This window comes from Camellia sinensis, chromosome 2, assembly GCF_055761805.1.
Source record: "Camellia sinensis isolate YWXY chromosome 2, ASM5576180v1, whole genome shotgun sequence".
Taxonomy (NCBI): Eukaryota; Viridiplantae; Streptophyta; class Magnoliopsida; order Ericales; family Theaceae; genus Camellia; species Camellia sinensis.
The window spans coordinates 166,284,638-166,310,507 of record NC_138962.1 but is presented as its reverse complement, the minus strand read 5'-3'; the positions used below and the strand labels follow the sequence as shown (position 1 = coordinate 166,310,507).

Here is a 25,870-nt window from a genome sequence, read left to right as displayed (position 1 = left end):
CGAGCGTATGCTCCTACGCTCGAGCGCATCTCAGTTTATTCGCACGCAGTTTTTGGTCAGTCCGCTCGAGCGGGCTGTGTTGAGCTCGAGCGGAGATCGCGGGACAGATTCTATAAATTCGCATATTGGGTCAGATTTTAAAGGTGAACTGCTCCAGATCTTCTTTTTTGGTTTCTAGGGTTTATATCTGGGGATACTTTGGGAGTTTTCTTTGATGTTTTTATTGAGTATTCAACTCATGATCTAAAGAGAGTACATCAAAGGTTTGTTTGTTATACACAAAAGAGAGAGTTATTCTTCAGTTGTGGATTCTGAAGAATTCGAGCCTGAAGCTGTGGTGGAATCCGGAGTGGCTCATCAGAAAGACAATTCCGTGGTGAAGATGGGGTTGGAAGAGGCACATAAAGGTTGGTTCAATTAGGCGTTGTGGATTCGCTAGGTAATTGAGAGTATACCTGTGTAATTCCTTTAATTCTTCTTAGTGGATTGTCTTGTGGCTGTTGCCCGTGGTTTTTTTTGATCACAGTTGGAGGTGTCCAATTGTGGTTTTTTCCACGTTAAAATCGTTGTGTCTCTTTGTCTTGATTGTTTGATTGTTTGATTGGAATTGTTATATTCTGCTTAAAATTGATACATAATCACAAATCAACATCTAGGGGATTTCTAGATTTTTCAATTGGTATCAGAGCGGGTCGTTCTATTTTTTTTTAAAAAAAATATTTTCTTTTAGAACGAGATCTTGTTTGATTTGTGATAATGGATACAATTCGTGAAGGAAATTCTATGGTTCGACCACCCCTACTTGACGGATCCAATTATCCTTTTTGGAAAGCTCGGATGAGATCTTTTTTAAAATCTATTGATGAAAAAGTTTGGCAATCCGTCATGAATGGGTGGACTGAACCAACAATTTCTGTTGATGGAGTTACAATCCCCAAACCAATTGATCAGTGGGACACAACTGATTACCAAAATAGTAGCTGGAATAGTAAAGCTATCAATTCTCTCTTTTGCGCCGTCACACCTGAAGAATTTAGTCGTATTTGTAATTGTGAAGTCGCAAAAGAGGCTTGGGATATCTTACAAACTATTCATGAGGGCACTCCTTCTGTTAAACGCTCAAAACTTCAAAGGCTCACATCTAGTTTCGAAAACCTTTCAATGAAAGATAGTGAGACCTTTGATGAATTTTATGCGAAGTTGAGTGACATTGTAAATTCCAGCTTCAATTTAGGTGAAAAAATTCCAGAATCCAAAGTTGTGGGAAAAATTTTGAGATCCTTGCCCGATCGGTTCCAACCAAAAGTTACGGCTATTGAGGAGGCTCAAGATGTTGACAACCTCAAGCTGGATCAGTTGGTTGGAAACCTTCAAACTTATGAAGCACATAGGAATTTCAAAAAGAAACAAAAAGATATTGCTTTTAGTAGTGCTCATAAAGTTAGAGAGGATTCTGATGAGGATTGTGATATTGATTCCAAGATTATGGCTGCTTTTGTTAAACAATTTAAAAAATCTTTTTTGAAAAAGAATCCTAATCTTTTGGAATCTACTCATTCTCATAAATCTAAAGGCAAAGATAAACTCAAAATTAATTCTATAGCCAAGAAGGAGAAAGGAAGGATACAAGGAAACTCTGAAAGACTCCAATGCTATGAATGCCAAGGATTTGGCCATTTTGCTCAAGAATGCCCCACTCGTTTGAAGAAGAAGAAAGCCCTTGCCATCACTTGGGATGATGAATCTGAATCTGATGAAGATGAAAGTGACAATGAAGGTCAAGGCGAAGAGGGTCATAAACAATTTCTCGCTTTCATGGCGGTTTCTGAAGCTGAAGGACAAACCGATTCTCCAAAGAGGTCAGTTGAGAATAGCACTGATGATGAATCCTCGGAAAGCGATCATGAAGAGCTTGAGCAAGCCTATGAAAAGTTGTATAAGGAGTCTCTTAAGTTATTCAAATTGAATGACAAACTCACAAAGAAACTCAAAGCATGTGAATGTGAGAATGTCAAACTTAAGGAGGAGATTTCCGAGGCCAGGATTAATGCCATCAAGGTAGCTGATGATCGACAAGTTCTTTGTGCAAAATTGTTGACTTGTGAGACAGAGAGGAATGAGCTACTGCAAACCCATGCCATGTATGAAGAAAAGATTGAATCTCTCGAGATGTCACAAGTTGCTTTGGAAGAACTAATGATCAAGAAAGAGGAAGAGCTCAAGTGTGCTATGGCTACAATTGGTCTTTGGAACAAAGGATCAAAGACTTTGGAGGATATCATTGGGTCTCAACAAATGAGTTGTGACAAGAGTGGTATTGGCTTTGGTGGTAAGAAAGAGCAAAAACAGATTGCTTCCTCATCTTATGATACAAGAACTCAAGGAAAGGGAGGACAAAAGATTCAACAAGATGAAAGACTTCTCAAACTCCCTAGAGTTGGTAAGGTAAAAGAAAAGAAGGTACACCCTGTTTTTATTTGTCATCATTGTGGTATGCATGGTCATATTCGCCCTTATTGTTATAAGTTGCATGGGAGAGTGCCTCAGAAGGGTAGAAATTCGACTTACATGTCTAGGCGGAATACCAAGATTCATGCGGGTGTTCACTACACCACGACACTTACCAAGACCGCTAGACCTGATTTTGTTAAGACCAAAAAGATTTGGGTGAGAAAAGTTGACTTGTGTTAATTTGTTTGATCGTTTTAGTTTATAGGTTTTTGTGTGTTTTTTTCGGGTCTTTTAATGTGTGCTTGTTTGTTTTTTTGTCTTGCTTTGGTTAAGAAAAAAAAAAAAAAAAAAAAAAAGAAAAATTCCAAAAAGATTTTCTTAGTATGGTTTTGCAAGCTTGAAATTTTTGAGTGGTCCTTGGTACATATTGGAATTGATGAGAAAATCCATTACATGTTAATATGTGTGTGCTTTCTGTGGTCCTTACTCATTTTGGAGTGTGTGTTCTTTGATTAGTATGTCTCATTCTGTACACATTCTTGGATTAGCAAATTCTGGAGTCTTCCGCCCTAGTGATTATTTTTTTTATGGACTTCTGTCATTGATCTTTTGTGTTTCTAGAGGAATTGACCTATACTAGCATATCTTGGGTGATGTTGAGTCTCTTAACCACCTACCATCCTTTTGCATCTCCATGGCTTTCCCCTTAATTCTTTGTAGTCCAGCCATGAGGAAAAGGCTACCTCAGAGTCACCAACCAGGCCATCCTTATTATATCCATGCTTCTCTGGTTCGGTTTCCATACTCTTGAGCGTGTCAGCCACCAATGATTGTGCAAAAGAAAAAGAAAAAAAAAAAAAAGAAAAAGAAAAAGGAAAAGAAAAAAGGAAAAATATGCACAAGAAAGAAAAGAAAAAATGTGAAAAAGTAAGAAAAGAAAAAGTGTGTGAAAAAAAAAAAAAAGGAAAAAGATTCATTGATTGAGGGGGAGCCTCCGCCTTTACTCACCAAATACCCCTTGATTCCTAGTGGTTTGACTTTCCTTTGTCGTGCTTAAGATTCTCTTGTCGGAGGTCCAGCTTTCATATCACTACTAGGATTGAATCTAGTGTTTGTCGAACTCCAAGCGTCACACACACACTTTTTATCATGGGATCTATGCTTTTCACATAGTGCATCACTTTCTTGCATGAGGAATCTTCTACAGACTGTACACATTGTGTTTTCTTGTAATGGTGCTTCTTGGATAATCTTATGTGTTTTAAGGTACTAATCTGAAATTCCTTACTTGCTCCACCATATTTTTTTTTATCATTCTCTTCTTGTTCACTGTTTTTCAGTGTTTGTGGTTGCTTTTAGTGAGGGGGAGTTTGGTTCATCTTGATTTGGGTTGGTAAGTGAGTTTGGTTTTTCATTGCAAGAGTTGTTTAGCATGAACACTTTGTTATGTTTGATAAGGGAGATTGGCTATTTGTTTTGCTTGTTGCTATGCCCTATTTGCCCGTCTTGTATGTTCATGGTATTTACATCGTCATATCATTGCTTGTGTGGTTTATGATCTTACTTTTGTTGTTTAAGAGTAGTTGTTCATGAGTCTTAGTTTTCATCTATTCATGTTTTCCATCTCATGTTTCAAGATAATCGTGTCATATGTCTCTTGCTTTTTTGTATACTCTTGTGGGACTAATAGTTGTTTTGGAGATTGTGGCACTAATAGCTGTTTTGCAGATCATGACCTTGAGAAAGAAGTTGGCTTTTGTTGGCTGTAATGGGTTGGGGTGTTTAGGATTTTATTTGTTAGGTGTGTTTTGTCACGGCATTGCCAAAGGGGGAGATTGTTAGGTTTTATTTCTTGGCAATCCCGTTTGACAAAACTCCTTTAAGTTGTAATTTTATTCGCATTTTTATTTTAGTGAGGCTATGAGTTGTTAGATGCGAATCCAACCCGAATCAAGCATTTCAGAGAAGTTTGTGATGATAAAGCTTTCAAGATTGCCACTTCGCTGATTATGACGGGGATCGAGCTGCCCGGTCAGCTCGCGGGGGTCCAGGGGGCAGCGCCCCTTGGCGGGTCCGGGGCAGCGCCACGGCGGGGTCGAGGGGCAGCGCCCCCGAAGCAAAAATGCATTCCAAGTTGCCTGTTCGATCATGTTATTTTTTCCAGTTTTTCCAGTTTTGGCCTTCCCGCTCGAGCGGGGAAAGGGACGCTCGAGCGAGGATTGGAAGCTCTCAGCATCTCTGCAGTCGCCTGTACAAATACTGGAAGGTGTGATTTTACGCTCGAGCGTATGCTCCTACGCTCGAGCGCATCTCAGTTTATTCGCACGCAGTTTTTGGTCAGTCCGCTCGAGCGGGCTGTGTTGAGCTCGAGCGGAGATCGCGGGACAGATTCTATAAATTCGCATATTGGGTCAGATTTTAAAGGTGAACTGCTCCAGATCTTCTTTTTTGGTTTCTAGGGTTTATATCTGGGGATACTTTGGGAGTTTTCTTTGATGTTTTTATTGAGTATTCAACTCATGATCTAAAGAGAGTACATCAAAGGTTTGTTTGTTATACACAAAAGAGAGAGTTATTCTTCAGTTGTGGATTCTGAAGAATTCGAGCCTGAAGCTGTGGTGGAATCCGGAGTGGCTCATCAGAAAGACAATTCCGTGGTGAAGATGGGGTTGGAAGAGGCACATAAAGGTTGGTTCAATTAGGCGTTGTGGATTCGCTAGGTAATTGAGAGTATACCTGTGTAATTCCTTTAATTCTTCTTAGTGGATTGTCTTGTGGCTGTTGCCCATGGTTTTTTTGATCACAGTTGGAGGTGTCCAATTGTGGTTTTTTCCACGTTAAAATCGTTGTGTCTCTTTGTCTTGATTGTTTGATTGTTTGATTGGAATTGTTATATTCTGCTTAAAATTGATACATAATCACAAATCAACATCTAGGGGATTTCTAGATTTTTCACTATTTGTCATGACAAAGCTATCCGTGTGAGCCACACGGTTGTTCGGGGGCTACTTTTATTTTTTGCCCTCGAAACGCCCTTTTCCGACTAAGTTTAGGGGGTGTTCGGCTCTAACTCCCAACCTACGGGTCCGAATTACGTTCCGTCAATTCTCACAAGTCCTATTTGTCATGGGGGCGCTGTCCGTCTAAGACACACGGTCGTTCAGGGGCTATTTTGATTTTTCACCCCCGAAACGCTCTTTGTCGACTAAGTTTAGGGCGTATTCGGCTCTAACTCCCAACTTACGTGTCACACCCCAAATCCGGGCCTGACCGGCCGTGGCCCACAGGGACTTAGCCCAAGGCACACGTAAGCCTAAACACGAATCCAATCACATCGAACAACTGAACAATAGTCCAATAATAAATAACCAAAACTCAATCCAGACATGTCACAATTATAAACGGCAAAATCAACCGTAATCAAAAACCATCCAAACTTATGGGATATAAACAACCCACATATCAAAAATAATCCTAAATGAACTTCGATAAGAATAAATATAAATATGCACAAACTTGACATAACACTCTAAACTAAAGGAATGCCCTAGAGGTCCATGCAATTGAGTCCCCGCTACGCCATGAGTCCACTCTAAGTCCTTCTAACACCTGGAAATGGTAAACAACTAAGTCAGCTGATAGCTCAGTGAGTAGCAACATGGATAGTAAATACAGTTTTGAAAGCAGGGTTCAATTCCAAAATAAGATATATATATATATATATATCACAGAAACTAGATCGGCATACAGTTTGGTAAATACAATCTGTTTCAAAAAGAAGGTTACACAGTTCAACACTTAAAATACTCATGTCTCGCAAGAACATGATAAACGACATTTTCCACTTAAAACAGATTATAACATGAACACCAATAATTTTCTGGGCACCAATACAAACAAATAATCTGCCACACAATTCTCAGGCTATAAGTCCCGTTGGATCCAATACCAAACTAAGAGTCATCCTCATGGTGGCACCTGGGCCTTTTCTCAAAGACGATCCGATTGAAGGTTACCTAGTTGTTTTTAAAGGTCTTTTCCTTACAATCGTTGAGCACTAGAGTCATCACGGCCCAACCCGGATCTGTTCCCTAGTGGCCAGAGTCACCACACACAGTGGAATAATTTCCCTGGACTAAATACACACATGGTCCCAATAATCAATACACATCAGTTTTGCAAAACATGGTAGTTCATCATTATAAACATGAGACCAAAACAAATAGTTTACAGTATGCCAAGTTCACACGTGTTTTAGAAATAATTTGATTCCATTGATAATATAATAATTTATCAAAACAATTTAGTCTTAAAACAACAATTTAATTTTCCAACAGTTCAGGGTAGGGGAACATTTATAAAAATACGTAGCATGAAACTACTCACCTGAAAACGAAATAATATAATCCTCGTATAGAGTGTAAAAGTCCAACTAGTGCTCTGAACCAAGTCTAAAAACTACACGTCACAACTAATTTAAAAATACTAAAAAAAATAGGAACTAAGTAACCTCAAACTAAAGCGCACTAACACGGCTCAACCCAACTCACCGTTACTCTTAAATATTACCTAAGTTCATGTTCTTCAAGGTTTAAAATCACCCAAGACATGGGTTCCGGTCAAAACTTACTTAATTGTGACTTTAAGATAAAACAGAATTTCAAACAAACCTTCCCAACCTATTCGCTAACTTTGAAAATTACAAAACCCACTCCACGCTATTCGAAAAATTCCAATAACCTCCAGATATGATCTAATATATCCTAAGTTTCAAACCCAATTGGTTTCACTTGATTTGCTTATCAAAATAATTTCCTACAATTTATTATATCCAAACAGGTTGTTTTCTGCAGCACTTTAAAAAATTTGACGGTTCTCTTAATATACACGAGAAATCAATGCAAGGATAAAAACGTACGAAACTAGACTCATAACCGGTTCTAATGACACTAATTTCATAATTTTTGGATTTATACCCAAAGAGAACAACACTCCCGAATTTACTGTTTCGGACTGGTTTCCTGGACAGATTTGAATACCTCAATTTATATGGATTTTGACTCCCAAAAATTATAAACAAATTCAGATATGCAATTCAATATGTAATTGATCTACTGCAAAAATTTCAGATTAAAATTCATCCGTTTGATATGGTTTCTTGATTTTTAAAGTTTGCGATTCTGTGCAGAATTTTTTTTAACTAAGAATTACACTCATTCTTTATACATCAATTTTACTCCTCAGATTTCTTAACAGCATATATATATACACAAAATACATACACCTACAATCTCTCCATCAATGAATTAAATAACAACATTATTAGGATAAAGAACAAAGAAAGAAGAGAAGAAAACCTAGGAGGCCACACAGCACAACACACCCAAAGCTCTCCTTCTTGGCTACAACAATAATCTTGATGATTGAAAAACCCCTCTCTTTCCTTCAGAAACCCACGGCTGCTAGGGCTGCTAGTGTTGTGAAAAACAATTATAACAAGAGTAAGGGTTTGTGTTTATTTTATTTTATACTTGTTGTGGGCACACTTAGGTCAAATAGATAGATAAATATACAAAATACATATATAAGTTACATGCAACTCAAATGGTAAGAGCCTAACTTATTAATTATGTGGTCTAGAGTTCAAGTCACACCCTCTTCTCCAATTTTTTTTTTTTTAATAATAAATCTTGCTTCTAAATCAATGACTTTCACCATAAATTTATTTTAGGTTTAAAATTAATTAAAAGATCCTCCAATAATATTTAATTTGCACCTCAGAATTCACCACCAAAATATTTGAGATTGTAATATTATTATTTAATTATTTACTTAATTTTTATATTCGGGTTCTCACACTACGGGTCCGAATTACGTTCTGTTAACTCCCACAAGTAGTATTTGTTATGGGGGAACTGGTTGTGTGATTCACAAGGTGGTTCGGGGGCTGTTTTGATTTTTCGCTCCCGAAACGCCATTTTTCGACTAAGTTTAGGACGTATTTGGCTCTAACTCCCAACCTACAGGTCCGAATTACGTTCCGTCAATTCTCTTAAGTCCTATTTGTGATGAGGAAACTGTCTGTATGAGCCACACGGTGGTTCGGGGGCTGTTTTGATTTTTCGCCCCCGAAACGCCTATTTTTCGATTAAGTTTAGGGCGTATTCGGCTTTAACTCTCAACCTACGAGTCTGAATTACATTCCGTCAATTCTTACAAGTCCTATTTGTCCAAACTAAGCAATCTCTGTGAGACACATGGTCGTTCGGGGGTTGTTTTGATTTTTTGCCCCCGAAATGCCCTTTTTCGACTAAGTTTAAGGCGTATTCGGCTCTAACTCCCAACCTACGCTTCAGAATTACGTTTCGTCAATTCTCACAAGTTCTATTTGTCATGGGGGAACTGTTCGTCTAAGACACACGATCGTTCGTGGGCTGTTTTGATTTTTTCCCCCGAAACGCCCTTTGCGACTAAATTTAGGGGGTATTCGACTCTAACTCTTAACCTACAAGTCCGAATTACGTTCTGTCAATTCTCACAAGTCCTATTTGTGATGGGGGAACTGTCCGTGTGTGTCACACGGTGGTTCGGGGGCTGTTTTGATTTTTTGCCCGCGAAACGCCCTTTTCAACTAAGTTTAGGGGGTATTCGGCTCTAACTCTCAATCTACGTGTCTGAATTACGTTCCGTCAATTCTCACAAGTCCTATTTGTCATAGGGGAACTGTCTGTGTGAGTCACATAGTGGTTCGGGGGCTATTTTGATTTTTCGTCCTGAAACACCATTTTTTGACTAAGTTTAGGGCGTATTCGGCTCTAACTCCCAACCGACGGGTCTGAGTTACATTCCGTCAATTCTCACAAGTCCTATTTTTCATGGTGTAGCTATCCGTGTGAGCCACATGGTCATTCGGGGGCAGTTTTGATTTTTCACCCCCGAAACGCCCTTTTTCGACTAGGTTTTGAGCATATTCGGCTCTAACTCCCAACCTACGGGTCCAGACTAAGTTATGGTGTATAAATTCTGGTTTTGTTTGGTATAAATTCTAAAATCATTGTTGTAATTCATAAGTACACAAAGTGTAATGGTTGATGGTGTTACAGTTCAACTTAATAACATATGTGCGTAAATGTTATTTTGTTTTCATAGAACTTGTTGAACTATTTTCTTCCATGATCATAAGTGTTGTAAGCTACCCTAAACCATGCAACATCATCACACCACACCACAATATTGTTAAAACCCCTTGTACCTTATCACTCTGCAGAAGGTTCTAAACTTTGGAAAAGTTGTGACCTATTAGAGAGAGACATCAAGAGATCCACATGAGGGTGAATTGTATGACCCTTTTCAGTCAATTTTAAATTATCCACACTCATAAATGTCTCAGTGCTCACTGAGGGAGAATTTGGGGGAGACAGAGAGAGAAAGAGAATAATTCAACATGAAAGAATATCAAATACTAGGAAACAATTTCAAATTCACAGGGCTTCCAAACAACTAAAGTAAATTTCAAATTTATTCTATAAGTTTGTAGAGGTAGACATAACTATTGGACAATAAACACACAATTCATAACTTCGGGGGCTGTTATGAATTTTTGCCCCCAAAAAGCTCTTTTTCGAGTAAGATTAAGCCGTATTCGGCTCTAACTCTCTACCTATGGGTCCGAATGATGTTTTGTCAGTTGTCACAAGTCCTATTTGTCATGGAAAAATTGTCCGTGTGAGCCACACAGTCGTTCGGGGGCTGTTTTGAATATTCGCCTCCGAAATGGCCTTTTCCGACTAAGTTTTGAACGTATTCGGCTCTAACTCTCTACCTATGGGTTCGAATTACATTCCGTCAGTTGTAACAAGTCCTATTTAACATGGGGAAGCTGTCCGTGTCAGCCACACGGTTGTTCAAGGGTTGTTTTCAATTTTCGCCCCGAAACGCCCTTTTTAAGGGAATTTTCTATGACTTATCCTTACAGGGAATTTTCCATGACTTATCCTATTTGTCATGGGGAAGCTGTCCGTGCAGGCCATATGTTTCTTAAAATTTACTAAGGTTCATATGTTTCTTATCCTATTTGTCAAGGCGGAGGTTGGTCAACAATGGTTTCCATAAGCTCATAAATGTTGGTCCATCCTTCACCTTGCTGTGGTGGAGAATATGGAAAATGACCTGTGGCACACTCGAGCAAAACTAACCCCAAGCTCCAAATGTCGCTTCTAGAGCCATATTTGCTTCCACAGATTCTTTCTGGCTACAATACAGAATTGAACATGAACAGTTGTTTAAGTACAATACAAGCATAATAAATTCAATAAAATGTGTTGTTAACTCTCAACCAAGTAATGAAAAAGAAGTATACTTATCCACAAGTACTCACAGACATATAGTTGTATGTGCCAACAAAAGTATTGGCCTGTCCAGCAGTGCCTTGCAATATTGCTCTCACACCAAAGTCAGTAATCTTGACTTCCCCTCTATGGTTTACTAACAAATTAGAGGGTTTTAAGTCGCTGTGAATAATGTGCTTTTCATGATGAAGATAAGACAAGGGTAAAATCAAGAAAAGGATCATGTAAAGAGTTTTTAAACATGTACGTAATTAGTCATTCTTTAATGAAAATATCAATACAATACGCCGCACCTGATAACAGATGGCAGAAAGATGACTCTGGAATATTTTTGACCTTTTTTAAAAAATTTGCCAGTGATCCACCATCCATGTATTCCAAGATTATAGAAATTGCACCATTATCATAGAAAAGACTGGTAACAGACAACAACATATGGACATTGTGATGACTGATTAATTTTCAATTCCTGGGCAATCTGCTTTCGAGCAGACTCTTCAATATTCATTTGAATAACCTAAACGTTAAGAGAATTGATCAGAAGTGACCTTCCCAAGGAGTGGAAAACATCATAGCACATGGTGAAGGGAATACAGATGAAGATACACCCATAGAGCATCAGACTTTCAAGCCAGACCAAAAGAAAGTAAGGCAGGCAACATGATAACACGAAGAAATCACTACAGGAAATGTAGGTTTTAACGGCATTTATTTAATGGCGTTTTTCTGAACGTCACTGTTTTATAATATTTAACGGCGTTTTGCAAACGTCGCCTTTTGTTAAATGAAAACGGCACCGTTTTAATGATAGGAGGCGTTCAAAAGCGCCTTCAAATCTCTAAACCCTATCTCCCTAAATGGGCCGGCCGCTGACTCACTCTTCTACACCCTCTTCCTAAGCTCTCACTCACTCAACCCTCTCCTGATCTGTGGACGGCTCGCTCTCTCTCTCTCTCTCAAATACTTCCAATAGCAGTGATTCAGCTCAGAATATCAATCGATCGATATCTCAACGGATCGCTCTCTCTCAAGCTCTCTCTCAACGGATCGATCGATCGAATCTCGGTGATTCATCTCAGAATGACATCTCGGCGATTTCGATTTTGATTTCAAAGCGCGCTCTCTCTCGATTTCGAAGGTCTCTCTCTCGATTGCGAAGGTCTATCTGTTATGCGGAGATCAAGGCATTGAGAGAAGGTAGAAAGGTTCGGATCTACCCCTTCTCTCTCTTTATATGACTATCGTAAATCTGATTCGGTGATTCTGTTTTGTTTGTGTTGGTTCAGTGATTCTATATATATATATATATATGTATATATATATGTATTATAACTCTCTTCTGTTTTGTTGATTTGGTTGTTGCCAAGTTTTGATTCTGCAATGTGATAGTATTGCTCTGTTTCAGTGATTGATAATCTAACAGAGCTTGTTTTGCTAACAGAGCTTGATTAAGATAGCCAAGATTCCTCAACCCTAGGTCTCTCCAAGGAAGAGGTAAACAAATCTTATTTCAATTCTGCCAACAAAAACCTTTACTACCATACGAACCGCAAAAAACCTGCTGGATAATTGAAGATAACTTGTCTAAAACATACTTAGGAATCTTAAAAAAAGAGAAAAAGCAAATGGGAATAGACTGAGGAACATATCGAGCCAAAGTACACTGGCCTGCCATATTAAGAAGACCACATTTCCAGTGCTGAAACGTTTTATGAATTTTTTTAATCAAGGCCCTAAATACCTCATATTTTTTAGTGGTATTGAAATCCAAATTTGCCCCCAAGTAGAGGCTAGGCTTACTCACACGATGAATATTTATTGGGCTTAGCTAGATTTTTCCATATTCCAAGCCTTGCTTATATAGTTAAATTACCCTTCACCTAGATACGAGTGCATTGAGTTTTTCAGTGCATTCAAAAAGAAGCGACAAATTTACTCAATAAAGCTGAAAAAATAGCTTTTAAAGCATGTTTAGCAAGAATTTGAAGGACCAAAAAGACAACAATATATTGGCTTCTCATTTGGTAGATGATTTATTAGTTTTGGGACTACATTCTGATGAATAAATTAGGTTGGGAAACAATACTCATTTGCATCCACTGACGTTTCTGCAATTTTTGTTAGTTTCCTGTCTAAGAAAGTTTCAAGCAGACTTGATATCTTTCTCAGCGTTGTAGCTAAGTTTAAGTTGATTCAAATTCGAAATTTTTGTGTCCTGAATTGTCATTATCTTAATGCTAATCTGCAATCTGCCATTAACGTACCTGCATTGGTGTCCTATAATCAATCTGAGGCCACGATACATGAGGGTTGTGTTGATTCAGATATTAATGTCAGGGTAAGAAGTTAAAAGCCATTGTTCCTGGTGGGTATTTATTTGAAATTTTAGAAGTATTTTGACTGTAAACAATCTAGCCTTGTCTATCTGTCTGTCCTACGTATGGAATTTTCAGGCTGCATTACTTATAATATATCTCCTATACATATCATCTCCTGTTCTTTTATATTGCTTTCTCTAAGAATTTCTTTCTAATCTACTTCCATTTCATACATGAACTATAGGTATTTTATTGTCAAAAGTTGCAATCGTGAAAATTTGGAATTATCGGTAGAACAAGGAGTATGGGCAACTCAACGGAGCAATGAGGCTAAACTGAATGAGGCTTTTGACTCTGTGGAAAACGTTATCTTGATCTTTTCAGTCAACCAGACTCGACATTTCCAGGTAGGATTTGGGTTTAGTATCCTGTAGTTGTGCAAATTGCAGTCTGGACTATTGTGGTTCTCTGTAAACAGGTTCTATACAGTACACAGCTTGCTAGGTTTTAAAGGAATTCTATTGCATAAGGCAAAGTATTACCTTTTTCTTTGTGAGAGATATTGAGTATGAATCTGTCAATGATTTGCTAGGGTTGTGCAAAAATGACATCTAAAATTGGTGGCTCTGTTGCTAGGGTTGTGCAAAAATGATTTGCTAGGGTTGTGCAAAAATGACATCTCACGGAATATTATTATGTGTTTTTTCTAGTAAATTCTCAAATTGGGTTTCTATGATAAGCATACATACAAACTGATTGCTCACAATCAGAAAACTAGGATTTTTTTCTAAGCAAATAATTTCTCTAAAGTTGCCAAAAAAGGGGCACAAGATACTAGGAGAAAAAAAAAGAAACTTTACAACATCAACAAACGATAACTCCACTATAAATGAAAACAGTGTAACAGTGCCATTATAAGAGTATATATCTTTTCTCTACATCATCAAATGTGCTGATTTCTTTCCCTCCAAATGCACCACATCAGACACAAAGGTGCTGCTTTCCATGCTTTTTTTACCTTTGTTGAGCAACCTCCTCTTATCCATATTCCAAGCCTGACGCATCACAAAAATATTATAAAAACCGATGAAGACACCAAACCTCCTCTGGACAAAACTCCATAAAAATGAAAATATCATCAATGAAAAGAAGATGTAAGACTGGAGGTGAATTCCGACTGATTGAAATTCCTCAGCAAATATTATTTGAACCCAAGATGTAAGACTGGAGGCTCGGGAGCTTTAAGTTTTCCCATTTGAAAAAGGGAGTTAGTGATCTCAAAACCAATAAAAGGCTTATCTAGCAAAGATTTATGTGTAACAGAAAGATGGAATTTGACAGCATTCAACACATTAAAATTAACAGAATCACCAGAATGAAAACATTGGTCCAGAGTTGAGGTTGATGCAATATTAGCATTGAATAGAGTGGTAAAATGTTGGACAAACTGGTGTAGAATTTGTTCCTAATCCGTGATAATAGATCCATCCTCAAGCTGTAGACAAGCAATTCTATTTCGTTGTTTCCGCCATGTTACCATCCTATGAAAAAATTTATAATTTCGATCTCCATTAGCAAGCCATTGCTGCTTCGACCTCTGGGCCCAATATAATTCTTGTTTATTCAGCAAATCATCCAACTTACCCCTTAATTCCCAATCATATTTGACATCACCTTTCTTGAAGGAGAAAAGCAATCTCTTCACCAAGACTAAGGTAATTATGGACTCTTTCAGTTGATGTCAGTGTAATTTAGTGTAAATTTAGTAACTTCAGCCTTTCATTACATCTTAGCAGAGTGAAAATTGCTTAATAAATCCAATTAAATTTATGTGTGTGTTTTAAAAGCGAGGACCGTTGATCTCCATTGAGTATGAAATATCATCTAATTGGTTGGTAACTATGTCAAGTTGCAGAATAGAATTAGCTTCATTAATTTGTTTGTCTATTTTCTTCATGGTTGAGTTAATGAATATTTTTTTCTCACTCATACTTCTGTGTTTTGTTTAATTTTCTTAATTGTTGTTGCTTATTATGAAAAGATTATTTTTAATAGGCCCGTAAGGACGCCACCCTAGTGGTTGCAAATCTGCAGAGACAGCAGGTTTATTCACATATTTTTAGTGTTTTATTTTATTTTATTTATTTTACCTTAACTTTGTAACACACATGCTGTTACAACTATTCGGAAAACATTGGCAGAAATTGATGAGCAAGCGGAGCTTCTACCTGATGGAACCCTTCTCGTGTACGTAGCTTTGTGGCTTAAAATATTTCATTTTTTTTTTTTTTTTTTTTTTTTTGGGTTTTAAATTTGTTGGATTACAATCTGATGTTTTTATTTGTAAGTTATTACTTTAACCAGTTGAAAGCCTTTGCTCCTGCAGTGGTGGTCAAGCAATTGCAGTCATCTATTTCAGAGCTGGGTATGCACCAACTGATTATCCCTCAGAATCAGTGAGTAGATTCACTTTTGCAGAATCAAGTTTTTTGTCATAAAACTAAAGCATCAGCATAACAAAAGTTTAATCTACAAACAGAATGAGTACTGCATTCTTCCGAAGCTACCAGCCAAATTACTTTCGAACTTTGCATTGATCGATATCTGGATAAATTAACAATTCCATGAATTGGAGTGATGTGATGATAAGTTTCTGCCAGTTGTTGTCTCTTCCTAGGAAATAATAGCAAGCTCAGGCTCATTTGTTGAAGAGGCTAATGCTGCTGATCTAATACAGCGCAGACAGCGTTCTGAGTTTCAGTGTAAGTACTCCAAACTGTTGGTATCATTTTTGTTTTCTATTCTTTGTTTTCATTTTTCAAAAAACACAGAAAACTTGTTAGGTAAAGTGTTTCCAGAAAAAAAAAGTTCTGAAAGCAACCCAGTTTTAGGAAAGCACCAAATAGTTGTTTTCAAATTTTAGAAAAATTTTGGAAGTGATGGATGACTTTGAACTTTTCATTGCTTTTGTTTCTGAAAACATGAAAAATGAAAATGATACCAAATAGTTATGTACATTTAACATTGACGGTGTCTATTGAATTAACATATTTTCTTTGACAGCAAGTGTGAAGGGGACCCTTTTTACAGCTATAAAGGTAAATCCCGCCATCATGCTTAATGAAATTGATCTTAATGTAATGCATATTTAGACCTGATTTTACATATTTAAAACCTACAATGCTTCATTGATTCTTGATGTGCCGATTTCAGGCAAACCCAGATCTTGTTCCATCCTTATTGACTTTGGCGATGAATGATGCTATGACTTATGATAAGGTGAGAAAGAGTTTTACTTGTTGACAGTTTGAGATGAAAGTAGAAATTTATATTATTCCTAAACATTACATATCAAGAAAGCTCATATGATTCTAATTGAGTTTTGCAGGCCACAAAATCTGGTGGCCCAAATGGATCTGCACGTTTCAGGTACTTCTAACATATAGCATTACCACGCATAAGTATGTAGTATTAAAGAATAAAGTAAAAGAATGAAATTCTGCATTCTATCAAAAATTAGGATTGGTATTTCATGTACAGTGAAGATTTTCACCAAACCAAAGATGATTCATCTATTATGTTTTGTTCCGGCTTATTTTTTAGGGATTTTAATGCCAATTCACAAAATGACCCTATTATTTCAGTGTCGATGATAAGCAGATGTATTAAATGTGGTAAAAAAAGGTTATGGAATATGAAAATTATGTTAAATTGTCAAAATTGTATTGAGGTTTTGGATCCTGGATTTAGTTGGTTTAGGCATCAGAGTTTCCTTTTATTTGCGTCTTTTGGCTGAACTGTTTTCACTCCTTGCTTCTTATTTTTTCGGTTAGAAGTTTTTAAGTCAATGCTGAAATGTTACCTTGATGTTTTTTTTATTATTTTTTTCTTGTCAATTATATTTTCTTGCTTGAAGCTCAGAGATTAGCAGACCAGAGAATAAGGGGCTCTCCGCCGCAATGAATTTATTAGAGGAAGCAAAGAAGGAAATAGATTCATATTCCAAGGGTGGTCCTATTTCATTTGCTGATCTCATCCAATTTGCAGGTTGCATGTCATACTTATCACCAAGTTTGTCCTGTACACTACCTACATGGCCATTAACTTGCTCAGATACTCTGGAATCAGTAATCGTATTTATGTGGAGTGTACTCTATAAATCATTTGTTTTTACCAATATGTTCATCATCAAATTTATGGTAGATGAATAGACTATAGTGTGTGCACAATTGCACATGGAGTCTCTGTGTATTTATGTGGAGTCTCTGTGTATACACATTTCATATGTGGTATCCATTATGCTTTACCTCGCTTAACTCAAATTATCAAATTTGCTACGAACACAGAAACTGGTCAAAGAATTTACATGATTTGTTAATGAGATCCACTTTTGAAAAACTATATTCGGCCATATATATTTTGTGTCCAATTTTGTGATCAGTTATTTCAAAATTATTAGGGGACGTGGATGTAATGGATACAATTGCTTTTTGTAACTACAGTGGGGCTTGTTTGACAAGCAATTTGGGAGGTCAGATGCTCAAGAGCCAGGTCCAGAAGGGAGGGTTCCCCTGTGGGTGAAAGCAAAGTGTTCAGGAAATGAAAGATAAGTTCTCGGCCATAGGCTTTGGTCCCCGCCAGGTATTTCAATTATCATGACATCAACTGGCAGAAACTTATCATCACATCACTCCAGCTCATGGAATTGTTAATTTATCCAGTTATCGATCTATGAAGAAATACACTCATTTAAATTCTCATCCTCTTCTTTTACACTCTTTATTTATGTGTTTTTCCTTTCCATTTATTTGGTAAGTAAGCATTTCGTTGATGCTAAATCTGGATTTTCCTATAACACTTGAATATTATCATTGGAGTCACTTAGCTCTATTGTTACATGATATATCTAAGGCTTTCATATGTGTTGTCTTTATGTAGTCAATAAGTGTTGAACAGGAAAAATGGGTTTAGGCGGCAATATGGTTTACTAGGTATAAAAGTGGGGTTCTTGGATCAAAGCCGATCAACATGGTTGAAACCAGATGATATTCTGTATTTATTATGTTTTTCTGCTTTGTTACCGTTCATGTTTGATTCAAATTCATGATCACGTAATTCATTCTCATATTCAATGATAAGCTTGGGACAGGTGGATGTGCCTGTTTATGCAGCAGGAACTGGTGTTAAACCTGCAGAAATAGCTAGGCAAGGTCTAGAAGAGGCCAAAAGGAAGAATATGGATGTGGTCACAGTGGACACAGCTGGAAGACTTCAGGTTATATCAGCTATCTATTTGGGGCTACTTTTAATAAGATCTGTTTTTTTAATAAAATAATAATAATTATTATATATGTACTTTTCAACCTTATTTTAACTGATCTATCTTCTTTTTTATATGTGCATGTGTTTGACCCTGAAATGCTGCACCAGTTTTACCACCCTAAGGGATATGAGTTAACCATTGGGGTAGAAAGTTCTGTCGTCTTCTTCTTCGAGGACTGTTTTCATGTCAACTTTTTCCCCTTACAAACACACATTAATGTGTACTAATTGGACGTTATTTTTTTTTACTGTTTTCATGTCAACTGAGAGAATTAAATAATCAATGATATCTTCTAGGATAATGTAAAGCTCCTCACTCATTTGTATTTATTTGTTTTGAAGGTTTGGTAGAGGGAACTAGAAGCTCATCTTAAATTCAGATCGTGACATATTTGAAGAGAGAACCGAGGTGAGAATTTTTTATGGTTGTGCCTTTTTTCTGCTTTAATATTATTTTTCTTTATGTTAACATAAGGGCTTCTTTTGTTTAGGTTGATTTGAAGGACAAGTGGAGAAATATGATACATTACTAACTCTTAAAAACAGAAGATGGTCTGCAGTTTGTATTATAGTTGAGGTATGCCCCCCCCCCCCGGCGACCCGACAAGTTCATTGGAGAGAGGTTGTTAAAATACAAGGGGTTGGCTATAAACTCTTTACTTATCTAAAATATGGCTTTAGAAACTTTTGTATTGAATAGTTGCTATCATATTTTGTAGATGTAGTTAATGTTCTAACAAGCTAAGGTTTGTAAGGTAACCGAAAGGACGGTTCTTGCATGTTGATTGATTCTTCATAGTTTTCTACTCTACTTGATGGGTCTTCAAAAAGGAAAAAGAAAATATTGATTGCTTGAATACAATGTTGGTGCATCAGATTTCTTCTTCTTCTTCTTCTACTATTATTATTTATTTATAATTTTTTTTTTGAACTTTATACCAAATGTGTTATGTGATGGATAGATGAGAGTGTAATCATGTTATTAATCGGTATAATAACATGTCAAGAGCTTCATTATTTTATTTTTAATTTTGTTTTCAAACTTAGTTTATTTATTATTTTAATAAACATCAATTATTAGTTCTTAATAATTGTTTATGACAGGTATTTTTTCAACCATATAAAATTAGCACAACGTTAAAAATAAAAAAAATGAAAATAAAGGCTATGGCGGCGTTTTTTGAACGTCACTATATCCCACCCCAACGGTTAGATTTTTAAAATGTATAAATGTCTTTAACGGCGTTTTCAAAACGTCGCTAAATGTCATAGTGACGTCACAGTACAATTAGGTAGGACTTTTGGCGGCGTTTTTAAAAACGCCGCCTATAACAATATAACGACGTTTTTCAAACGCCATAAAGCTATAGCGACGGCCGCGTCGTCGGCGTTTGGTATTAAACGTCACAAAAAGAATTAGCGACGTTTTTAATACTTATAGCGGCGTTTTTAAAACGCCGCTAAAAGTCGATTTTCCAGCAGTGAATAAGATATCTACATTTACAATGTAGGTAGACCATCATAATTTTCTAAATAAAAAGTGTTTGCAGTAAAGAAGTGATCATACCTAGGAAAAATAAGTCAATTAACCAAACAATGTAACCATTGTGCATCAATAAATTGATTGAGAAAGTGTTGCAATTAATGTCGTCTTGCCAGCTAAATTAAAAAACATGAGTGCCAGAGTATTCTCTACCAATGCATAATCATATGTGCATTTTAGGTTCCTTTATCATTTGAGGCAATCAAGACATGGAGTAAGTATGACAGAGGTTGCTCAGCCTAAGTAGTGATTGATGCAACTATAGAGGGGGGAAAACTATTACATAATCAACTTCGAAGATAAATTGCTAGTGATACAAAGTACAATTTATGTACGCAACAAATTTTCAGTCATTAGTTTTATGTCCAGTTTCCAAAAATGGATTAAAAGAGTTGGAACCACGTTCAGCCCTCAGTAGAACATATTAGCTGCCTACACAAACCAATACCAGTTACCAAATCAACCCACGTAGGTTTACTTTAAGCACAAACACATGTTATCAGCATCTTATCGGAGTAGCCAAGAAATAAGCTAATACAAGCTTCCACTAGGCCAGAGTTTGGAAGCAACAGTTTGTGTCCTTTCCTTTTTGTGTACCGCTTTCTTGTTTACTATTCTATCTCTTACCTGCTGTAAAATGCTTGATAATGAAACCAATGTGATATGACTGAAATCTGAATGTTGAGCAGATCACTGGACCAGGAAACCAGGATAGAACAGTAGACTTTTAATTCTCTCTCATTAACAGTAGATTTTTTTTGGAGTGCAGGCATAGTTGTTAAATCGTGAATCAAAATCCTCTTCTATGAATAATGAATTGAACTGAATAGTGAATTCTAAGATTTAGCGACAAGTTAAAAAACAAATAAAAACACATGTTGGCATGTTAAGGTTAAAAAAATAATATAAATAAATAAATAAAAGTGGAATGTAGAGATCCAAAAAAAAAAAAAAAAAAACAAAACCCAAAATGAAGCCAAGTAATTAATCTTCAACCATGGTCCCTCCATATGAATCCCATTTCTCTATTCCACTCTGTCAAACGATTAGAGCAATAATTAAACCCTAAAGGATGAAGTCTTTTAATTTCCTAACCCATATTAAGTTTAATTTTCCTGTCAATATGAATGATGTTGCTTTTCTATATTTGTGCAATACAATTAGTTTTTCGTGCGGATTCATGTTTTTTTTTTTTGTTTTTTTTTTTATTTTCTGTTAAGTCCTTCTTAACTTTTTTATTTTTATTTTTTTTAAAAATTCGTGAAGCCAAGGGGTTGGTTGTATGGATGCGAGTAGCAGTAGTAGGGGTATTTGTACTTTCCGAATCTCTCTCGATGCATGTCATCTTCCTGTACCTTTAATTTCATGTTGTTAATGAAATTTTTTCTTTGCTGATCAAAAAAAAAATTAGTTTTTCCTTCTCATGAAAAATACAATTCATGAACTAACTAAAAACATTAAGACATTTAAGCACTATTTGTTTTGATTTTTCAAAATCTGGTTTTTTACAAAACTTCAAAACTAGTTTGGTAAAAAAAGAAAAAAAAATGAAAAGTACAAAAAAACACTCATTATTTTCATAAGGTTTTCTCTGTTTTGGGGTGGAAATGATTTTTAAAAAGTTTAAAATATCTTTTTTGGTGTTCATGTTTATCAAAATGGTTTCTAATTATTTTTACAAGGAAAATACAAAATTAAAAAACAAAATTTGAAAGCTCAATCAAAGAGAGTCTTAATAGTTCAGTTAGTTAGTTTCATTTGAGTTACACCACCCAAACCTTTATGGTCACAATTATCATAATTGAAAAGTTGAAATGGTAAATTACACTGACCCTGAGGTTTGGAGAAAATACGAGTCTTACAATTTTAACATAATTACATTGAGCTCTTTTATGTTACATGAGCTCTTCAAGATAAATCAAATACCCGTGTCGGACACCCAACACTCGGACAATGGTAGGCACTTCTCATATATTTGTATTTAACACCATCTTACATGTATCATTTGTTTTATAATTGGTATAAATACCTTTTTGACGTTAAATGTGACATATAGTACCATTTTATCTCACATAAAAATGATTTTTTTTTGCCGAGCCCAAAAAAATATATATATAAATGACTTTTTTTCGCCGAGCCCGTGCACCCTTAAATTTGATATTTGATAAGTCCAACCTCTAGACCCGCACCCGCATCCGACACCCGTACCCACTTCGATGTAACATAGGCTTTTAATTTATATAGCACTTAGCCCCCTTTTCATCAATAATTCGTTAGTCAAATGAATAGAAAAATGTTGTGGTCATTTGTTTAACACTTAAATGTATATTTTTTCTTATTTATCCTTGTGTCTTCATACCATTTGTTTTAGTTCAAATCCATTTAACCTTACTAAAAGGGAGGTAAGTATAATTATGTTAAAACTATGGGACTTGCGTTTTCTCTAAATCTCAAGAGAGAATAGTATACTTTACCCTACTTGAAATGTATTGTTTCATCTTAAAAATAAAAATAAAAAAAAGCATTGTAGCATTGTATTGTATACTTGCATCATGCTAGTAACTGGCTCATAGCAAGAATTATTTTTTTAGTTTCTTATATTGACATAAAAAAAAAAAAAAAAATCTCCTTACATGTTAGAACATGTGAAAAACATTATTTTTACTTGGAATTAAAGGCAAACATCAAAGGAGTTTCAGTCTCTTAAAAATGAGAGTATTATAGATCTCCTATAGTATTGAAAAGAGGAAGAGGCAAGTAGTAGTACTATATTTTATTAGAACTAATGAACTCAAACTTTGGGAGATTTATTTAGGAGGAGAAAAAAATAATAAAAAATAAAATAAAGAATTTTTTTGTGGTTGTTGAAATTGAAAGGTCACTGAATCATGACTCATAATATTCATGCAACATTTGGATAGATTCAATTCTTGAATATGAAAGACTACCAAATCACATGAATTGTACCCAAATTGTTAGTCGTAAGATTCACACACAATTCTGCAAAGATTTGTTACAAATATAAAATTCAGCGAAAAGATTCAAACCAACTGAATCGAAAGATACATATCATGAATTGTAAGATTCTAACGACTAGGAGTGCAGGTTTAGTATGGAAGTTGTAAAGTACCTTTAAAGCAAAAAATTGACCAGTCCATTTGTGTTGCACTAATCGCACAATTCCACCATTTCCCTTTCCAATGACTTTAATTGCATCAAAGTCAGCCAAGCTTATCTGGTTATCTGATGGCCGTATAAGCGGTGGCTGAATAGACATTCACATACAAATAAAACAATTAGAAAATTTCCAAAGCTGGAATGTACTCATAGATATGCAATTATATCCCTATTTGCAAAATCACACTATCAAAAAACTATAGGTTCAATGCCAATACGAACAGTTAGTTTAAATTTCAGTATTTACATCTATCAGATAATTTTTTTTTTATTTTGATAAATAAACAAATTAATTAAAACATCTACCAGATAATTTAGCCAAGTTCCAAATCAAAAAATGCCTACCAAAGCAATCACGTTCTGGGACAATTTACTTTAGAGGGAGAAATAAACAGCCAAATTTCTACAGAAAAATATTGGGGAAATTGCAAATCAGTGGAAAGACCCAAAAAAAAATTGCAAAATCATGAAAAGTTTATCACTTCAATTATTAAAGTTGATAAGTTTACCATGCATTTGCAATTTATTTTTGATCTTTCAATTGAATTGCAATTTCCCCAAAAATATTTATAAACGGAATTATTGATACACTTGGGACGATCGCCGGAGATAGTTGTTGGGAAGCAGCGTGGGAGCAAATCTTGATGGAGTTGTAAGAGAATGGTGGTTTGGAATTGAGATCCAAGTTCGAAAGGCTTTGAGTATCAATGATCTCCATTACTCAAACAAACCCTACAAATTCTCTGTGTGACAGAGAGAGACAGAGGGACAGCAAGAGAGAAAGAACTGCGTGTGAAGAAGTAATAGATTTGGGCAAAAATTTAGGCGCCAATATGAAATATTTCCCAGAAATTTTTTGAACACATCCGCGACTAAATTTTAGTCGTTGAAGATAAGTTACCAAAGATAAAAAATATATATATATATATATTTGGCGACTAAAATAATTTTTTGTCGCTGAAAGTAAGTTTTTGGCTACTAAAACTTTAGTCGCCAAAGAGGAAAAATAATATTTTTATTTTCCATTCGGCGACTAAATATTTTAGTAGCCAAAAGTCAATATACGGTGACTAATTTTTTTTTTGTCGCTGAAAGTAAGATTTTGGCGACTAAGACTTTAGTCGCCAAAGAGAAAAAATAATTTTTTTATTTCCCACTCGGCGACTAAATATTTTAGTAGCCAAAGTCAATATACAGCGACTAAGTTTTTTTTTGTTGCCAATTCTGGCATTTTTAGCGACTAAATTTTTTTTTAGTCACCAATAATGAATATACCCCGACTAAAAAAAATTAGTAGCTAAATATTTTACTTTTGGCGACTAAAAAAAATGTCAGTCGCCAATTCCACAACTTTTGGCGACTAAATTTTTTTTAGTCGCCAATTTTGATCACCAAATGTGCATTTTGTTGTAGTGAACTATCAACAAATAACAAAAGAAAGTTGTGTTGTTGATCCTGAAGCTGTCAAGGACAGCATAGTTGAATGGTCTCTCCCATGTAGAAGAAGATTGCTTGCCAGGGATGAGGCTGAATGCTGTAGACTTCTGCAGTATCTTGAATCATCTTTTCCTCCGCTCACGGGAGACCCAGATAAGCTATCCTGGAATCTTCATCCTTATGGTGTTTTCAAGGTTCACTCACTCTACAACACTTTTGCTGCATCCTTGGGTTCTTGTGATAATACATTGAAATTAATTTGGAATACTGTAGCTCCTCCGAACAAGAATTCAATTTATCGATTGGCTAGTTTGGCATGGTAGAGTCAAGACAATGGATTTGTTGTCTAATTTTACCTCTATTGATCTTCGCATGTCTGGTTTTTGCATCTTTTGTGGCTCTAAAACTGGAAACCTTAGATCATTTATGGGAGGTCATTCCTTTCTCAATTTTCTGGTCCATTTGGTTACTTGAAATAATCATCACTTTAATGCAGAATGCATTGAGGCTGTTTGGTGCAGTTTATTTAAGTTGTTCACAGCTTCTTTATTCTGAGAGTCTCGCTAGACTATTTGGTGCAGATTTTGTCTGTAGTTTATTAGGCAAAAATAATTTAAATAAGTTGAAAAAAAAAACTAAAATCTAAATGCTGAGCGAGGGGTACTTTTGATTTTTATTTTTGAATTATTAGTTTTTAATCTCCAATCCATTGCACCAAACAAAACTATTGTTTGGGATGCTTTAATTGATCTAATCAAGTTTAAGGTTGCAACTTGGGTGAAGAGTAAAGATGGGACTAATTCTCTCTATCAATGACTGTATTTTTAACTTAAATCACATCTTAAGTTGATCTTGTCTCTTAGCAATAGCTCTATTTTTCTTTTCTTGTTTGGGGTTGGTTTCTTACCAACTCGTCGATGTTTCCTCTTTGGTTGTTTTCTTGGGTGGTGCATATGATTGGTCCCTATATTAGTTGATATATTGGGTCGGATATCAAATTATCAAAAAAATGATTGGCCGCGTTGTATGTGCCAATCTAATTGAGATATACCTTGTTGGCAATGATGCAATCTTCTCACTAGGTTTTGTGTTTTGTACTAAAGGTATTGGCTTTCATTATATTCTTTCTCCTATTAATGAAATATATTCTTTGCTGATTAAAAAAACAAAAAAACTAAAACACACAAAGCAAAATGTTAATGTTGTTTGTTTGGATATGGTGAACTATATGTTTATGTATAATATATGGTGTCGATTGTCACAATGTGTTGGAA

The 25,870-nt window shown here is 35.7% G+C and overlaps 2 protein-coding genes, 2 long non-coding RNA genes and 1 pseudogene across 7 annotated transcripts; 4 read left to right on the top strand and 1 right to left on the bottom strand.

Moving 5' to 3' along the window:
* Positions 1-10,528: 10,528 nt before the first annotated feature.
* LOC114270576 (mitogen-activated protein kinase kinase SIPKK-like) lies at positions 10,529-23,877 on the bottom strand (annotated as a pseudogene). Its single transcript, XR_014360216.1, has 5 exons — positions 23,749-23,877; positions 23,113-23,247; positions 11,089-11,316; positions 10,829-11,007; positions 10,529-10,702 (listed from the first exon to the last, which is right to left on the bottom strand). The product of XR_014360216.1 is annotated as a mitogen-activated protein kinase kinase SIPKK-like (transcript).
* Positions 11,505-13,774, top strand: LOC145820440 (uncharacterized). 2 transcript variants are annotated; one of them, XR_014361994.1, is made up of 4 exons: positions 11,505-12,004; positions 12,241-12,293; positions 13,362-13,524; positions 13,710-13,774. It is a non-coding gene; the product is annotated as an uncharacterized LOC145820440 (long non-coding RNA). The 2 variants fall into 2 exon arrangements; XR_014361995.1 differs by lacking the exon at positions 12,241-12,293 and having other exon boundaries at positions 11,512-12,004.
* Positions 15,235-15,791, top strand: LOC145820439 (uncharacterized). The gene is made up of 3 exons (XR_014361993.1): positions 15,235-15,364; positions 15,504-15,573; positions 15,657-15,791. It is a non-coding gene; the product is annotated as an uncharacterized LOC145820439 (long non-coding RNA).
* On the top strand, positions 15,798-17,754 carry LOC145788936 (thylakoid lumenal 29 kDa protein, chloroplastic-like; the record flags this gene model as incomplete). Its single annotated transcript, XM_082917334.1, has 6 exons — positions 15,798-15,879; positions 16,181-16,215; positions 16,331-16,396; positions 16,506-16,546; positions 17,034-17,164; positions 17,620-17,754. Coding segments are annotated over 6 exons (369 nt in total), but the record flags the coding sequence as incomplete, so codon positions are not given.
* LOC114276274 (uncharacterized) lies at positions 17,624-19,325 on the top strand. Of its 2 annotated transcripts, none has more exons than XM_082916053.1 (3): positions 17,624-17,758; positions 18,267-18,392; positions 18,548-18,836. In XM_082916053.1, exons 1-3 carry the CDS (start codon positions 17,717-17,719, stop codon positions 18,665-18,667), a joined length of 288 nt encoding a protein of 95 aa, XP_082772179.1. In that variant the 5' UTR covers positions 17,624-17,716; the 3' UTR covers positions 18,668-18,836. The 2 variants fall into 2 exon arrangements, 1 of the variants encoding a protein (XP_082772179.1); XR_014361992.1 differs by lacking the exon at positions 17,624-17,758 and adding an exon at positions 18,931-19,325 and having other exon boundaries at positions 18,256-18,392; positions 18,782-18,848.
* Positions 23,878-25,870: the final 1,993 nt, after the last annotated feature.

What these genes read in the sequence shown, in the direction of transcription:
- LOC114276274 (XM_082916053.1), top strand. Translation starts at nt 17,717, where the DNA reads ATGAAAGATAAGTTCTCGGCCATAGGCTTTGGTCCCCGCCAG. An exon ending in TAGGCTTTGGTCCCCGCCAG is followed by an intron (nt 17,759 to 18,266) that starts GTATTTCAATTA and finishes AGCTTGGGACAG; the next exon opens with GTGGATGTGCCTGTTTATGC. An exon ending in ACACAGCTGGAAGACTTCAG is followed by an intron (nt 18,393 to 18,547) that starts GTTATATCAGCT and finishes ATGCTGCACCAG; the next exon opens with TTTTACCACCCTAAGGGATA.